This window comes from Anoplopoma fimbria, chromosome 14 (assembly GCF_027596085.1).
Source record: "Anoplopoma fimbria isolate UVic2021 breed Golden Eagle Sablefish chromosome 14, Afim_UVic_2022, whole genome shotgun sequence".
NCBI classification, from domain to species: Eukaryota; Metazoa; Chordata; class Actinopteri; order Perciformes; family Anoplopomatidae; genus Anoplopoma; species Anoplopoma fimbria.
Window position 1 is genome coordinate 8,664,792 of NC_072462.1, and position 18,119 is coordinate 8,682,910.

Sequence of the window (18,119 nt, forward strand, 5' to 3'; positions counted from 1 at the left end):
GAAGATTGCATTCTAAACTCCAAGTCAGGGCTGACAAGTTTATTTTTTGGCAGTGTCCAGTGTTTCAAATCTATCACAGAACAGATTAAGTTTGTTGGCCAAACTGCCGTCCACTGCTGTCAGTTGGCCTGAAACCAGTGATGGTTTTCATGCCACTCCAGACTGCTCTCAGGTTGTTTGTGCTACAGCTTCGTCCTTGACCTCTCTTAAGCCTCCCGGGTTCCTCTCCTCTCTAGTTGGACAGCTCACAGAATAAGTTTGGCAGGGTTGTTTTCAAGGTGACACAGTTGAAGTCATCCAAGATAGTTATGAAGGCACTCGGGTGTTGAGTCTGGAGCTGAGCTATGGCGGAGTGAATGGCGTTACAAGCTGACGTCGGGTGGCACAGGGGGATTCTAAACTGCCACTACAATGGCATATAAAAATTCCCTGGGGAAATAATAAGGTCAGAGTCCCATGTCCCTTTATCGTAATGTGACTAGGATTGCATCATCTGTTGTTAACTAGAACAGCAAGTCCACTTACTGTTTTGATTCACTCTCATCAACTATCAATGCACAGCAGCAAAAAGCACACAGACCCAATTTTAGACTGGCTGGTGCCAGATATGGACCAAGTCAAAGCAAAAAGTTGAGTGAAAATTAGATTTACATTTGCTGGGTAGCCAGAAACACAAATGAATGCTTGATTATTAATTATTTATATAAAATAGAATTTACATGAAACACGTGTTATGTGAAACACACCAATATTGACCAAAAAATGCACAAATGTTCACAGTATTCAATGTATAAAAAATATGTGAAATGCAGAAAAAAGAATAATGCAAAGATTTGCATCTATGCCACGTGTCAAGTTAGCCGTGGGGATGTTATATTAATGTAACGCATAGTATCCTTAGGGCAGGATAAGAGTCAGGTTTAGGTGTATCATTTTTTGTGCTGCCTGAAATGTTCCAAAATCAATTTTTTCACGGTTCAAAGCATATTTCTTCCCTAACTGTAGTATGTGTAAGCTCCATACCTGGGTTGAGGCTTGGGATGGTGATGGTTGATGGGAATGAGCTGCCGTTTATATTCCTTGCTGTAACTGTGACCATATACTCTTCAGAGGTGTCCAGACTCAGAGCAAGACTGTTGTTGTTGGGAGTCACTTTGGCTCTATTTTGTTGTTCTCTTTCTGCGGTCTTTGTCCAGGCCACTTCATAGTCTCTGATGTGTCCATGACTCTGGTTGGCGAATGGTATCTGCAGAGAGGTAGTCTCAATTTGCCAGACCTATCTCCACAGTGCTGTGTCAGCACCAAAGAGAGGTCTAGTTCCACACATTACCATGCTTCAAAAGGGGAAACAACTCTCTGGCTTGTTTGTTTGTCTTTAAACCCATCACAATCGTCTTAGGGGGTGCTTAACCTATGATGCAGCGATGGTGCCCTTGCAAAATAGACAGCAAGTGGCAAGCTACCACCCACAGTCTACATCAAGTGAGTCAGAAAGGTAACATCAGGGCCAGTTGCACAAAACACTGCCGGAGGGGAGGTGCGTGAAATGCGACTCAAAATTTCATTCTGAATTTCATTCTGAGGAGAATTTAGTATGTGTTAATGGGCAGTTTCCTTTTAGTTATTATCTGAATTTAGAGGGAAGTTAGCTCCTATATGAGGTTTTTAAGGGCTTTCATTTTTAAATCTCACAAAAGAATACCCTTATATTGTCTGAGTAACACACTGAGGTGGTCTGCTCTGTTATACCGCATCCACGTCGCCACATGACTGGAAAGCTGCACGGCTGAAGTTGAAGCAGGAGTAACATTACCATAATGGCTTTCAAATAGCGCTGGCAACTAATATTTATAAATTAAATAAAAAAGCATGGAGTGCAGCTGGCTCCAGTTCTGAAGGCTGCTCTAAAGTCAATCCATCAGAGCACGGTGCTGACACTGAGCTAACAGGAAGCAATACATTTGTTTGTTGTGTTAATGTTAGGTTTAATAACATATACACACAGTATATCATGCTTCAAAACTACAACTAATACTCCTGCTTTCTGTAGTAATGTAAATATTCAAGCCAACAGGGTAAGTGTAGTATGCATTTACTGTAACAATATGCTTGGTGTAGCATAATGAAAAGAGACAGAAAAGTATAGACCAAATTAGTACGCTAAAAAAAGACTGCTTTTTTTTTTCATGTGGCCATGACTGTTATAATGTTTCAAATGCAGATGGTCTTCCTCTGAGTGAAGAAGTGAATACACTGTATTTAATAGGCAATTAATGATAAAACATCACAGCATTATCTCCTAACTAGCAGATTATCTAATCAGGAGATGACTTGTCATCACAAACATTTCATCACAAATAAATACAAGTGTATGTTCACTTCTTTACCTTTACCTGGGGAAGACCATTTGTATCCACACCAAATAAAATAGGGTTTGTTATTTTTATTATCCTTATTAGGGTTCTAATGACTTTGTCTTAGTGATAGAGCGGATCGTCCTGCAATCAGAAGATCAGTGGTTCGATCCCTGGCTTTGCTAGTCCATGTCAATGTGTCCTAAGGCAAGACACTTTTAGATGTCCAGCTGAATGTGCTCTACACTCTGACTATACTATCCATCCACTAGATATTCCAATAACTTCCAAAGTTGCTCTGCATATAAACTGCCAGCAATGTCAGCAACCTTTTTGCCAATCACAGAAACACTTGCACACCATGTCTAAAAAAGTGACTGAAACATACCCTCAAAGATTCATGAAAATCCAACACACATCAAATGCAAGAAAAGGGAGCGTAGAATAACACAAATCAGACTATAAATCAAATATTCTTTGTCCAATCATCCCAAAACTTTCAGGATATGTCCAGCGTAGGTGAAACCTAACCTGAAAACTTCTTTCAAATTGACCACTGGCTGGTGCTACAAATGCAAAAACGGATATGGCACAACAGACATGAGACAAGGTTTAGTTCTGGGACACCTTCTCTTCTCTTCTCGCTCTACACAACATCTCTGAGTTCTGTTATTCGCTCGCATGACTTCTCTTATCATTGTTATGCCGATGACACCCAGCTGGTCTTGTCATTTCCCCCTGGTGACACTCAAGTGGGGGCACGCATTGCTGCGTGCTTGGCTGACATCTCGACGTGGATGGCGACACACCACCTGAAGCTCAACCTGGACAAAACCGAACTACTGTTCCTCCCGGGGAAGGGTTGCCCGCACCGAGACCTGTCCATCACCATTGATGATACCGTGGTGACGCCAACTCGGACTGCGAGGAATCTGGGTGTGACCCTGGACGACCAACTGTCGTTCTCAGCAAACATTGCATCAGTCACACGCTCCTGCAGATTCCTCCTCTACAACATCAGGAGGATCCGCCCCTTCCTCACTGACGAGACGGCGCAGGTGCTCATCCAGGCTCTGGTCATCTCCCGCCTGGACTACTGCAACTCACTCGCTTGTCCAGAAAGCTGCAGCTCGTCTGGTGTTCAATTGCCCCAAGTTCTCCCACACAACTTCCTTTCTCCGTTCTCTACACTGGCTCCCTGTAAGAGCTCACATCCAGTTTAAGACTCTGGTGCTAGCCTACAGGGCAGTGAAAGGAACAGCTCCTTCCTATCTCCAGGCCATGGTCAAGCCCTACACCCCCGCCCGACCACTTCGCTCTGCTACCTTGGGGCGATTGGTTGCCCCGTCACTCAGAGGTCCCTGCGGCCGATCCACCCGGTCACAGCTTTTTTCTGTCCTGGCCCCACAGTGGTGGAATGAACTCCCCACTGACGTCAGGACAGCAGAGTCGCTGCCCATCTTTCGGCGCAGGCTGAAAACTCACCTCTTCAAGAAGTACTACCCTGAGCCTTCCTCTTAGCACTTATTGCATTCGTATTAGTTTGTTGCACTTATTGTATTCATATTAGTTTGTTGCACTTATTGTATTCGTAGTAATTTGCTTCTGCACTATACTTTTGCTCTGGTTTATGCTTTTAGATGCTTGTTTAAGAAAGGAGATGCATTTATGACTTCTGGTGACTAGTAGTTCTCTTGAATACCTATGTTGAATACACTTATTGTAAGTCGCTTTGGATAAAAGCGTCTGCTAAATGACTGTAATGTAATATAATGTAAATAAATCCGTTCTGAAACCACAGGGGAGGACATCGGTTCCTGGGCCCTGATTCAGAAATCAGGTTTAAAAACCACGAGACTAACCCTGCGATGGGAAACTCTGAGCTTTAAGTTCCAGGACAGCTGATCAGAGTTTGTTCTATCAACTCTGAATTTGTTCACTTTGAGTTAAGCTCATGATTGGTGAATGAAAAAAACATCGTAATGGAGCTCAGATTCCAGGATTTACCATGGCATCAGGGAAACACAAGGCAGAACCTCAATTTTGATCCAGTGGATTTAGAGATATTAATGCATGTAAACTATCTACGGACTGTGCACATTTATCTTTAAACGAGAGCCTGAGTTTGAGAGGGTAAAAGTTTCAATAAGATAATGCAATTAAGTTTTATTCGGTAATGTCGATTAATTCATCATTTACCAGACTATAATAACGTTATGGAAATTTACTGTGTATTAGGCTGTAGCCTCCGTAATATTTTAAAATTATTTGTTCAGTTACTGCAATGCTGTTAAAACATGTTCACCATATGCAGCCTATCTAAAAACCTCACTTTCAAACTACATCCTTCAGCTGCATCACAATCCTGCTCACACAGAAATATTAACATAATCTCCAATATTATAAGGATTTTGTGTAATCAGTGACAGCTGACATCAACTATGTGCACACAGTCACAGCATTTTATATTTTATAAAAAGTATATCAACTGGCAGAGGGAAGGACATACAGAGATTACTTGACTCTGTGTATTATTTAAAGGTGAAGGCAAAAAAACACTCTTGAAGAAATGACTGACAACGCATAAAAGCAGTAATCTTAATCAGTAAACTAATACCAATGGGGATTTACATTCTGACATAGTAGCTGTGTCCCAATCCAGCGGCTGCATCCTTCGGAGGGTGTATTTGTAGACCGATTGCATCACAGCGGCCGCGATGAGGCTTTCCCATTTCAACGACTCCTTCTAATGCGGCCGACAAATGCAGCCTACTTTCCCCAGATTTGGAGGATATAACTGATGGATCCTTCACAGCCCAACATATCCCAAGATTCATTGCGTGCTGGTGAAGTTGATTTTTTTATTATTTTGTAATGACATGGCGACTAGTGGACCAGCAACGGGAGAATTCACATTTAAATGTAATTATTGGGTTTTAACTCACGTGAATATTTACAGATACAAGTGTTAAAACTAAAAACAAGGGACCTGATCAGATCACACGTTAAATTGATCGGTTAAGTTACGTGAGACTATTAACTAACCAGCTGACGCTACCGAGAGCCGCTGCGCTATTTGTAGCAACTCGTCCATTTACATTTTTTAACTTAGCTTTACCACTTTTATGACGACCACAGCTGGTTGCTAGGAGACGGGAGAGGCAAAGGGGTGGGGGCGCGAAAAGCTGGTCACGCAAACAGGAAATAATTTGGGGACCAGACCGTCTCATTTCGGGGACCGCTCGGTCCAGGCTGGGTCCTCCGAAGGCTGCAGCTGCTGGATTGGGACACAGCTACAGTAAGCCTTCGAGATGCCCTTTGATACTGACTGAATGAATAAAGCAGTGTCTGGCTTTGTAAAATGGAGGGGACAGAGGGAAACGTTGGCTTCATTAAGAACACCTACCAGCGAGCAAGTTAGGTTCACAGAGTCAGTTACCATGGTAACAGACCCAGAGTTTTAGTTATACATCTTTCTGGAACTGAAAACCAAGAGTTTCCCTCATCACAGTGTTAACTAACCAAAAATATTCATTAAACCTGCTTCCTGAAACAGGGCCCTGGTTCAAATTTGGCCATAAATCATTAACTTCAACATTTTTAACTTTTATAATAAAGCTGTTAAGAAATGTCCCCAAAACGCCAAGACATTTGACTGTACTGTGCAAACTGACAGGCTGCATACATATTATATTATTCTGAAACAAGTTTTTGACTGGTCTCGGACTTTCTTGGGATAGAATTAAACTGACTGTAGGGACTCGCTTGCTGCTGCATGTGGCTTTATTTTGGCAGTTGATCCGATTCCTTCTCTTGAGCAGAAAAAGGCGTCAGATTCTCGCTAATAGTTTTTTTTTTAAGTGAATACTTATGTACTCTTACTCAAATAGTTATTTTGATCACTACTTTTATTGCTACTTGAGTACTTTTTTTACAAAAGTTACTTTACCACCTCTGCAAGTCAGTAATTTCATGTCACGGTCAACAGGTCAGCTGTGGGCCTATTCATTCAACAAGTTTCAAACGTCAGGATTTATGAGCCCTTACTATATGAAGATCAATTTCTTAACAGAAAAAAAATCAACTTTCAATAAATATCCAGTTTGTCTGTAATCATGAAAATAAAATTACCAATGTAGTTGCACAATGGCCTGGCAGTATAACGGTCTCTGTGGAAACTGTAATATTTTACTCTGTAATATCTCTTTCAATGCAGTAAATGTTTTAAAGTTTGTCCTTAGCCGAGGAAACATTTCAAGGGTCTCTGTCCAACACCCTAAGAAAGTCCCTCAGCTAAGAAGAGACTAATCCTAAGTGTCATACCGAAAGCAAAAACGAAAGGTGCTCTGTGCAACCAGCGCCAGTACTTTAGCTAACCTGCCTAAAAGGTAAATGGGCTTGTACTTGTATAGCGCTTTTGTAGTCTTGTCTTCCCATCAAAACTAACTTACCAATTATACCCATTCATGCACTGATGGCACAGCCTACAGGAGCAATTTCGGGTTAAGTTTCTTGCCCAAGGACACATTGACATGGACTAGCAGAACCAGGGATTGTACTGCAGATCCTCTGATTAAAAGATGACCCACTCTACTACTGAGCCAATAAATATTTTAGCTATAAAGTGGTGCTCACTCATCTGACTTACTTTCCAGATGATTATAATTAGTTTTTCCTTCATCTGCATCCACACATCAAGAGCATCTGGAACTGTGAGACATAAAAAACAGAAAATGGTAACAGTATTTGTTAAATTGCTTCTATGAGTTATTAAAAGTTTGAACGTTTTTATTTTTTGCATTACTTACCATCACCCTTTGTTTGAAAGTTGACACTTGTGCTCCAGTCACTCCATTTCCAGAAATGTTGCGTTGTTCCACATCGTACAGTCACATTATATGTCCAATTTGGTATCAAGTCATTCAAAACTGAAAACGTAATACCAACTCCAATGTTTTCAACCTGGGTTCCACAAGATGGACAAAAATGATGATGTAAGTGTTGTTCAGAAAAGGATCTTACTAGAAGTGTTACAGGTTTTAACAATAAACCATGGTAAAATTCCTGACGGTTAGTATTATCATTTGAAAATTTGAATTTAAACTGGGTTTGATTACCAGCAGGGAGGGAGAGCAAGCGAGCGTGTGTGAGGGAAGTTAGCAGTAACATTATAGCTGTGAAGGTAGCAGTGCAGTGGGTGTACAGTTTAGACTATTTGTCCACAAATAACAACTCCTCAAGACCCTGTGTCTTGCTTGCTGATTAAAGTAAGGGGGATTAGCCCTTAAATTACCGACAATTTAGCCTTGAGGTGGAATGAATTTTGAGGTGTACCAGCTGACAGACTCCTCTGTATTTATGTTAATTGTTGGGCTCTAATGCAACACAGAAGATAGATTATGTGTGTGTGTAGTTTGAGTGAGGTATTTATTAATAATATGTAGTGAAAGTCGATGGAAAGATGATCAAATAAAATGTGATAACAACAGCATTGACAAAATCTTAACTTAAAACTTCTATCAGAAATGCTATCAGCAACCCTAGGTCACTAAAGCTTAGTTAATTATTGTCCTAGTGAAGCCGGCGCGAGGGGGCACCAGAAACTGCTGTAATCATGGCTTGCGCATGGTTCGCAAAGGCCCCGCAAGTGGTCCCAGTGCTTTGGTCGTTCACCACTATATTTTTCTAACTTGCCGCATATGATCACATGACTATCACAAAAAGTTCACTGTTAAAAGCACGACTTACATGTCTGGGGATTATACAAAGAACCCAGTGAGCACCTTCCGGGATTTCAACGTTGATTTCTGTTTGAAAACTGGGTGATATTTGGTCTGAACTTCTAAGACCTATTTTACAACATCAACATGTCACAGTACACCAACTTGTTTGAAATTGTTAAAGATTTGTTCAGTTGAAGGTTGAAAGAGAGATGGTATTTGTTACCGTGAACCTATTTTCTCCAAAGTCATGTTACACTAGTCGGTGAGATGTGGTCTACACGGCGACGTGATTCAAACACATTTCACATAAAAAGGCATAAATATGGAACTATAGAGGTTGCGTTGCCAACAAGATGCTCACAGGAAATCGTAACGGAGCAGTGTACATTCTGTCTGTACATTCATGTAAAATACGAGTGCTTATTGCTGGAATACGCATGAGCAGGAACTTAGGTTCAGACTGCATCTACAACTTTGAAAGTAGAAGCGGTCGGGAGACTCAGCATCGGACTTGTAGAGGGAAGTGAACGAGCTGACGGAATAAACGTGAGGTTTCACACGATCTATGTACTTTGTAAGTACTTGAACTACTGGATTACTATTATACAAAGCGAAATTAGCACCATTAGTATAATATTATGCTGCTCACGATGCAGGCAAGGCTGCTAGCTCGTAGCGTTAGCTTATAGCATTAGCATGCTAGCTTTTAGCGTACTGCAGCATGGACCAACAGTAAACAAAAACATGTGTTTAAGTTAATGTTGGCGACTGTTTTTATAGGCTGTCACTGTAGCCCAACGTTAAAAAAACGTTAAAGTGAGTTTTAAGGCCATTTCACAAAATACACAGTTTAAATGGTGAGGAACTGAGTAAAACAAAATTGTATTTTAAGAACTTGTTTGTGTTATATTTATATTGTTGCTTAATAAATACAAATTAATTGTTGCCACTGTCACATGGTCTTCTTTGTCTTGTAAGTGGAAACTGTTAATGTGTAACCATGACTACGTATTTAATTGCGGCATATTTTAGAGTGAGCATTTTAAAGTTCAAAAGACGTTTAAAATATGGTGATGGTTAAAATATGTTTAAAAGTGAAAGTTTATTTACCGACAATGTGAAGATGTTGATTAAACGTTCACGTTTAGACCATATTTCACCGGGATTTGCAATATTTGCCCTCAAATTGCCCTGAGAAATATGGATGTGGTTTCTTAGTAAGGCTATAAAATGCCAACATATTATTAGTAGCACAATGTAGAGAATGAAAAAATGCACTATTGCAAATCCCAATGATATGGTCTAAATGTGATCGTTCAATTAACGTCTTCAAATAGTCGGTGAAAAAAACTTTTACTTCGAAACCAATTTGAAACGCTTTTCACCAGTGGCCAAAGTTGGGTTCTAAACGTCTTTTCATCGGAAAATTGTTCACTGGAAGGCCAAATGCCTTTAGATGCTTTAGAAACAGGAGGATCTACATTTAAGTATTTATTTTACCAGCCGAATCCAATTGTTTACAGGATGTTTATTTTTAATGCATATAATACTTAACTTGTTTCTTTACAGGGCTTGTACAAAGGCAATAAAGATGTTGATGAATTTAAGATATGAGTTAACTGACAATTACAGCCCCTCCTTGGCCTTGTGGAGACTTTTTTGCTGGTTAAAACTATAACTTTATGGGTTACACTTGTTGTCTTTTTGATTCTTCACAGTTCTTTTTGTTTGTACGCCATCTGGGGTTTCGGAGAATAATGCATTGAACGGCGCATAGGGTATAAACACCTCTGTACATGCAAAATGACATGTACCTTAATGATGCTGAGCTGACATATGTTAAACAATAGGAAGAGTGCTTTGACATGTGGGGTTTGGACCTTCTGTTGACCTCGTTCAAATAGTATGATTCCTTGAGATATAATCAACAATACAGTCTCCTCTGTATTTATGTAAATTGTTGGTCTTATTGCTATTATTCAAATACAATTAAGTTTTCTATTTGGGTAAATAACAATTTCTGCATCTTAAATACTAATTCTAATAATTACTGACTCACTAAATATAGTGTGCCTTTTGAGAATACATTAATTGTGCAAAATAAAATTTACCAAATCTCTAAATTTTGAAACATCTATGTTTATGAATAATATGTTTTGTTAAGTTCATGATAAGTAACTTTTGTTACAGTTCTTTAAGATTCCAGTCTTAAATCATTTGGTGATTGTTCTGCCAGCAACTGTTTTAACAAATCCATTCGTTAAAAATTCATATAGGTAAACATTTATGTCTACATAGTTCTGTCTGTTTCATGATAACAAAGTCTATCTATGTTTTTTTGCTTAATTCACCTTAATTGATCAGTTGTAAATTGTTTAGCCCTGCTTTCAACTAAAGACAACTTGCATAGGTAAAATTGCATAGACAAAAGTAGTAAATTAAATATAATTAATTTAGTCAAAGAAAGTTGAAAGAAAGAAACAAGATAGCTGTTAGGATGGGAGTGGTTTGAATGCACCCCTTTCTCAAGAAGATAAGAGCAAAAGATGTCAGAAGAAACTGCTCCCCCCTCTCAGTTAAATGATGTAGTCAGTCCATCCATCTTCCATAACCGCTTATCCAGTTAAGGGTCGCGGGGGTGCTGGAGCCGATCCCAGCTGTCAATGGGCGAAGGCAGGGTACACCCTGGACAGGTCGCCAGCCTATCACAGGGCTGACATATAGAGACAGACAACCATTCACGCTCACATTCACACCTACGGGCAATTTAGAGTCTTCAATGAACCTAAGCTGCATGTCTTTGGACTGTGGGAGGAAGCCGGAGAACCCGGAGAGAACCCACGCTGACACAGGGAGAACATGCAAACTCCACACAGAAGGTTGTCTGGCCCGGGAATTGAACCCGGGCCCCTCTTGCTGTGAGGCGACAGTGCTAACCACTACACCACCGTGCAGCATGTAGTCAGTCCAATACATTTATAAAAAAAAAAAAAAAGAACTTGATCATTTGATTTGTGTCTATATGAAATAATAGGTCACTGTACACCATGACAAGAATTTAGTAGCAACCCTGAGATTGAGACTTAATTGACTAATATCAAACTTTGACGTTTTCCCCATGCATACAAAAGTTGGATGTGTCCTTAACTCAATCTGGAATTAAATTATTTTACTTAATCTAATCTAGTGCCTTATAGCAGAAGCTGAGTATCAGTATTCTTTTAATTCTAATTTATGGGATCATGATTCAAATTTGAGTTATTCAATTTTAGCTACTAAATGAATTCATTATAATTTAATGATACAACTACAAGCAATTAAGATACAAATACTAATGATACTATTATCATTATATTATGTATAATGATAACTGTGTAGTCATTTTTGAATATTTTCAGCACAGCCGATCACCGTGACCATTTTGGTCACCCTGATATGACATTATCATACAGTTTCATCTCTAGATGTAACTTTTAAAATCTTGCTAATGTAATCCTTCATGTTTTGTCAACTCACTATGGTATTTTCACCATTGCTAATATTTATTTGGCATGTTATGTTGAGATTATTGTACTGTGGCACCGTCCATCCCCACTCCAGGCTGACATTTCTGGCATTCAAAGTTGAAGCAGTCACTTGTTTTGGAGGGAACATGTGCACTGAAACAAAAGACAAATAACAAACAGTTAAATGTAATGATTAAAATAAGATGTCAATAACCACAATTCTATCATACAAAATTGCTTTTTTTTTTAAAGTATACCTCTTTTAGTCAGGTCTGCAGTGTCTGAAAGCTCCATCTCCCCAAACTTATTATGCGCTGTTAAAGTCCAGTTTCTACAACCAACATCTACTTGCACTTTTTGAGAGCATCTCCCCTTTGGACCCTTTGCACATGGACTGAAATACAAATGAAAGTTTCCATTTTCCTACAAATAAAATGCTTAATTCTTTGTTTATCCCAAAGGATAAACAAACAGGCACCAAGGACATCCAATATGGAATCAATCAAGGCCATAAGTTTAAAATTTTGTGAGCAACTGGACACAGTTCTAGTTAACTAACTCGGATATAAAATTCAAGTGCTCAATGTGTTGACTGGAATTATGTTGTCAGTTAATCAAAACTTCTCTTTCTTGGATCATGTGACTGACGAATGTGACCTGATAGGAAAATTGTCTGATCAATTGCATCATTCCAGCCCACATGCTTTCATTTTTTAATCAAATAAATATATTTGACTTGACTGGAATATTTAGATCTAAACATTGCCAGCCCGAACACTACGGGTTTGAAAATGAAAACAATCCGGAGGGGCAACACTTTAATCTCTTATCGAACTATCCATTATTAGTTTGACAATGGGTGTTTAACGCTAAATAGAAGTAGTACTCTGTAAAGTGTTGAGTAGTTTATAAGATTCAAAGCCTTATGGCCTTGCTTGGTTCCATGCTTTAACTTGTGGCTACAGTTTGGTGGTTTAGTTTACCTTCCAAGCAGCTGATAAACTGTTGGACTCTTGATAGGTAGGTCTGTGTCTCTTCCTACTGTCCATAGACATATGACCGATTCCAGATCTTGGGTTTCACACTGAAATTCACTTAGATCTGGTGGGTCTGAGTGATGGCAAGTGTCAAAAATAAGAACATCCAGCATTATAAAAAATATATAAAAAAAATCCCAAAATTCATCACAATACTAAGTCATACTTACAGCCAATGTAGGCACAAGCCCCATTTTCATTTGTATTTGTTTCACATTTAACATCAGTGCAACTGTCTTTTGATGCCTGGTTCAGGGTGACGGTCAAGGCATATATCTGATTGCCAATCTTAATAGCGTTCATATTATCGCTACTATACCCAGTCAGATGCATTTTGTTAAAAACTTCCTTTGTAGGCAGAACACAGCAGAAGGTGACTGTACTGCCAACCTTGAACTCTCTGTCCTTTGGAAAAACCTCTGGCATTTCTGGGGTTTCCAACCCTGCAAAAGCATAGTAACAGGACATAATAAGCATTGACATAACATGACCGTCAAATTTGTAATAATGAGTTCAACATTTTTTATGATCAAAACATTGAGATAAGTATGATGAATATTAACCAGGAAGAGTCCGTTCTTGTTTCCATGGGCTTGTATGGTTTTTGTAACGGGAACTTAGCCTGACTGAATGGGAAGCGCAGTCCAATGCCAAATAGGACGTCCAGTTCCAGGAGTGAGTAGATTCTATCTGGTCAGGCCTCACAGCAACTTCATCCTAAAAAAAATGTAATTACCAAATTAGTGATATGTCCCTTTGGCTACTTTAGAAGACTGAAGTTATTGTTATGGAAGTCAGTAATGTTGGTGTAATACAAATTAACTCTTACATAATGTACTTGCTTGTCTGCTATGAGAACCACCAGCTCATAAATCAGCACATCCTCTACTGCAGAGCATGAAGGCATGTCTTCCCATGTTAACAGGATCATCTGGCCAGAGCTGTTAAGCATCAGATTCTGAGGTCCACAATGCAAGGCACCTGAGAAAAATGATCATTGTAGATTTTGAAGGACTGTCCTTATAGCAAAGAGACAAATAATAGTGAGGACATCTGCACTGACAATAGAATAAATATATATATATATATATATATATATATATATATATATATATATAATGTATAATGTATAAATCATTCATTAACTTCTACAAAGGAAAAAATTTAATTGTTGACAAATACAAGAAACTAAAAAATATAAAATAAAAATGAAGAACCGCCCCCTCTTTTGTGACTCGCCTTTCGTGTGGCTGCAAAGAGCACAATTTATGAGACAAATGTTTGGAGGTGAGATTTCATTTTTCTCAGGGCCCCTCAGAGCCGTAGGCTTGCGCTGTTGATGCCCACTTTCATAAAAAATAAAAAAACTGAATTGAATACAGTGTCTCTAATAAAAGAATGAGCCCAAAAAGTCAGTCATTAAGTCTTTGGAATTGACCCCAGAAAGTATTTTCCCTCAGAATTTCTCTATCTTATCCTATCATAAAGTAACGTAAAGTAAATTAAAGTTAAGTAAAATAAAGTAAAATGTCTTTTAGTCAATTGTCTTTTTACGTTATCTGGGTTTATACCGCTTTAATAGGATCCTGTTCAGGATCCACTTCCATCTTTAAGTTTGTGGCCACTACGAATTTACCTAAGATGAAGATCCAGTACAACTTGAGCTTATAAAACCAGCCCACTACAATGGAATTTGAAATAGATTATTGCTCTATTTTAAGGTGCTAGCTGACAGGAAAGTTCTGGTCTAGCACTTGAGAAAAAAAATGAAAAGAAAGATTGCTCTAAAAAGTTAAAGCTGTCCGTCTGCTCTAGCCATATCTAACTATAAAGCAAGGGATCTCTGTCCGTCTGACTTTTCTGTGTTCTTCACGTATCTCTAGTACTGCTCATCTGATCTACTTCAGACTTGGTGTGTGTATTTTGGGGCTTTAACTACTTTTGCATACCTTCAGCTACCAAAACCATTTAAATATCAAAATATTCAGCTCTTTGGGGACATTCCGGCTACGACTTTTCTTGTTTCTACCCGTTTTACTTTTTTTAATATTAAGCTTTTTTTCTCATTTTACAGTGTAACTCAATGACGAAATTTCTACTTCTACTACTGCTGCTAATAGTATTAGCCCTACAACTACTGTTGACACTACTACTACTACTGCTGTTGCTGCTTCTACTACTGTTGCTATTACCTATATCTCTGCTATTATTTCTACTAATCCTACTACTAGTTTTGCTGCTACAAATTCTGTTTCTACTATTACTACTTCTGCAGCCATTGCTTCTTTTACTACTACTTATATTGCTAGTACTGCCAGTCTTACTCCTGCTACTATTGCTGATCCTAACACAACCAATAATACTCATACTGCTACTACTACTACTACTACTATTTCTGCTGTAACTGCTACTATGGCTTCTGCTGCTACTACTACTTATACTATTGATATTACTACTACTACTGTTCCTGCTGCTGCTTTTACTGCTACTACTATGTTTGTTTTTACTATAAAAATTGAATAAAACTATTAAGCATTATTCAATTATTTTTACAATTTAACTCAATGGAGAAATCTTCAAATACTCTTAAACATAATCTACTTTGAAATGCTACTGCTTCCCTATACTTTGAGCTACAGACACCATTTCCTCTTTATACCTTAAAGTTAAGAGACTGAACCGTTAAGGTATAATTCAGTATTGAACAGAATGTACAAAGCTAGAGAGAGTGGCATCACACAGTCACGACAGCTCTTCTGTTTTACATAAATCATTCACACTTTAGCCCTTGTATGCCTCACAAATACACAATTTATTCATAAAATGTAGATATTTTCCGTTCTGTTTTAGATGAAATGTAGTAAGTGTGTGTGCTACAAATACTAATACTACAACTACTGGTAGTACTACTACAGCTGCTTCTACTACTAAGTATTAAGTTTAGCTTCCATCTCTGCCAGTTTTACATTTAAACTACCAGGATTTTCATCAGTGCAGTTCAATGCTTTTGGAATTGAATTTTATTTCAGGCAAATAATTGAACAATTTTGCATTTTTAGCAATGCTTTGCAATTAATTTCAGCTTCCAGCGTTCACAAGCATTTTATTTTTTTCAGGAAATGCATGTTGTAGTTGTTTGAATGTTGATTAAGCACACTATCATCCAACCTATGTTCTTCTTCACACCAACATTCTATTTGTGTAAATGCTGATTCAGCAAAATTATCCCCACTCAAATGAAATGGTGAATGTCTCAATGTGTCACAGTAATCAACCATCTACTCATTCACAAAGAAACTCCATTGAAACTTCGCACAGTTTTACATTGATGTGTTTTGGACCGAAAGGCTGGAGCTAGAGTAGGAGAGCCAACAGTTCAATAGAAATTATCCTTAACCTGCTCTGTTTCCCACATTTTTCCCTCTTTATACATAATTTCAGGACAAACTGTGGATACAAACAGATTCAAGCACTGGAACATAGGAGCCTGAAAGTGACTAGATTTCCAACTGCAACAAAAGATCTCATGTAAACTGACACCAAAATCAACAAACCATACCAGTTTTTTAACCTGCTCCCATGCTCGCACTTTTGACACAACACAAACAAATTTCACACAACGTGTTCATTGGGGGTCCTTTCTGTGGGAAGCAGTTGTACGAGATGTGCACTTCAGCTTAAACCCAATGCAAAACCTATGTCACTGAGTTGTCACTTTTAAGCTATTATGAACACACACACACACTTTTTTTTAAGGAAAAAACATCTTATTCTATCCCTCCCCTTCTCCCACATATCCCGCCCGATCCCCTTGAAAATAAAAATAGAACGCGCATCTCGCTATGAGCCATATCATTGAAGAAACTCCCTCTGTTATAACATCCTTAGGGATTCCTCAGACAGTGTGTCTCTCCCCCAAGCATTCTTAAACCTTCAAAATAAAAGTATAATTGTTTACTTTACATTAATAGGAGACTCAGAATAAGGTCTATCATGGAATTACCCCACCTTTTTCTAACTCATTCTTAGTCCTATAACTTTTTTTTCATACAGATTAAGGCCAGCAATCGAGTGTGGCTTCAGCTTTTTTACAGAATTTGAAATACTGCACATATTTCACACATCATTGTTACTAGTCAACTCTTAAAGTCCACAATGCACTGTAAGCATCAGCTATTCTTCATATAGAATCCAGCACTTACACCTTGACTTCTTCAGAAATTACATTCTAATTTTTTTTAACAATAAAGAAAAACAAAAATAAAAAAAAATAGTTACCTTTGCAACTTTTTCAAACATCAAAGGGTTCAGAAAGGGGTAAATATCACACATATATATTCTGGCTATTACTCAACATTTAAACTTAATAAATATTCCACCTCATGTGAAGCTTGGTAAAAATGCCCTTCTGATATTTTAACTTTGTTGTGTATTGGAAGGAATGTTCAGAGCTAGAGTAGAGGAAACAACAGTCAGAGTAGAGGGGAGATTTAAAAATCTTCAAAAAATATCCTTTTTAACTTGCTCTCTTGTACAGTCCATTTACCATAGAAACGGTTTTCATTGCTGGTATCCACAACAGGTCACCAAAGCAGGTGTTTTTAGTACTAGTTAAACAATGTTGGCATGTAAACATTGAGATTAGGACAAATAATCTACATACATATTCAGAAACATATTCACCTTTTTAATTTAGTGTGCCATGATCTTGAAAACATTTTGTCCAAAGCTGCTTTGGACTCCCAAAAATGGATTTCGGGCTTTGGCCCTGATCTGTGTGTATATATATATATTCAAAGTTTTAACTGAGTTGGTCTGTGACTGCATCTCCACCAATGCAAACACTGCATGCAGTCTTAAATATATGGTATCATTTCATATTTCATGTCAGTACAAGTTATGAAAACATTTTAAATAAGCACTGTTAGAACGCAAAATAGTTTTTTAAAAATTGTAATTATTATTGCAGTAAATAGGTTTGCATATATACTTATAATCTAGAGCAACATTTAAACAAGTATAAAGACTATTGTCTTCTTTAAAATGCAATGCAATTTGCATTATAAATTCACTATCGAATAGGGCAAGATTCTTATGCTAATTTAACAGTGTAGTATCAGCTGTAAATAATATCTGTTAGCACACACACTTAACAGAAAAAGCATGCCACACTCACCATTTTCTTGTGTGCTCTTGAAGAACAGTGAGACCAATAATAACCATGTGATCATCATAATCCCCTTCACTATGACCATTTGTGGTCATTTGTTGTGATCCCTTCTAAAGTAACCTTTCCGGCATGTCCTCATGGTTTAAGAGCTTTCATTATAAAAAAAAGACATCAAAACCATCTGCTCAGAATACCTGTGGAAATAATTAAGTGTCAAAACAATATACACTTAATTAAGGAAGATATTCCTGAGGCATTTTTATAAGGGTGAATAAAAATACTTACATGTTGAAGTCTGAATGGTTGTTACGGATCTTACACAGGGATAT

The 18,119-nt window shown here is 38.1% G+C and overlaps 1 protein-coding gene across 1 annotated transcript in view; it reads right to left on the minus strand.

Moving 5' to 3' along the window:
• The window catches only part of LOC129102468 (leukemia inhibitory factor receptor-like), a 28,832-nt gene extending 10,957 nt beyond the window's left edge, over nt 1-17,875 (minus strand). The window contains exons 1-10 of the mRNA XM_054612631.1: nt 17,788-17,875; nt 13,450-13,601; nt 13,184-13,337; nt 12,791-13,063; nt 12,567-12,693; nt 11,841-11,977; nt 11,594-11,736; nt 7,163-7,316; nt 7,003-7,064; nt 1,024-1,246 (exon numbers count right to left, since the gene is read on the minus strand). Coding sequence (XP_054468606.1) covers nt 1,024-1,246; nt 7,003-7,064; nt 7,163-7,316; nt 11,594-11,736; nt 11,841-11,977; nt 12,567-12,693; nt 12,791-13,063; nt 13,184-13,337; nt 13,450-13,601; nt 17,788-17,875 — 1,513 coding nt within the window. The remainder of the gene's footprint in view (nt 1-1,023; nt 1,247-7,002; nt 7,065-7,162; nt 7,317-11,593; nt 11,737-11,840; nt 11,978-12,566; nt 12,694-12,790; nt 13,064-13,183; nt 13,338-13,449; nt 13,602-17,787) is intronic.
• Between the last annotated feature and the right edge of the window lie 244 nt (nt 17,876-18,119).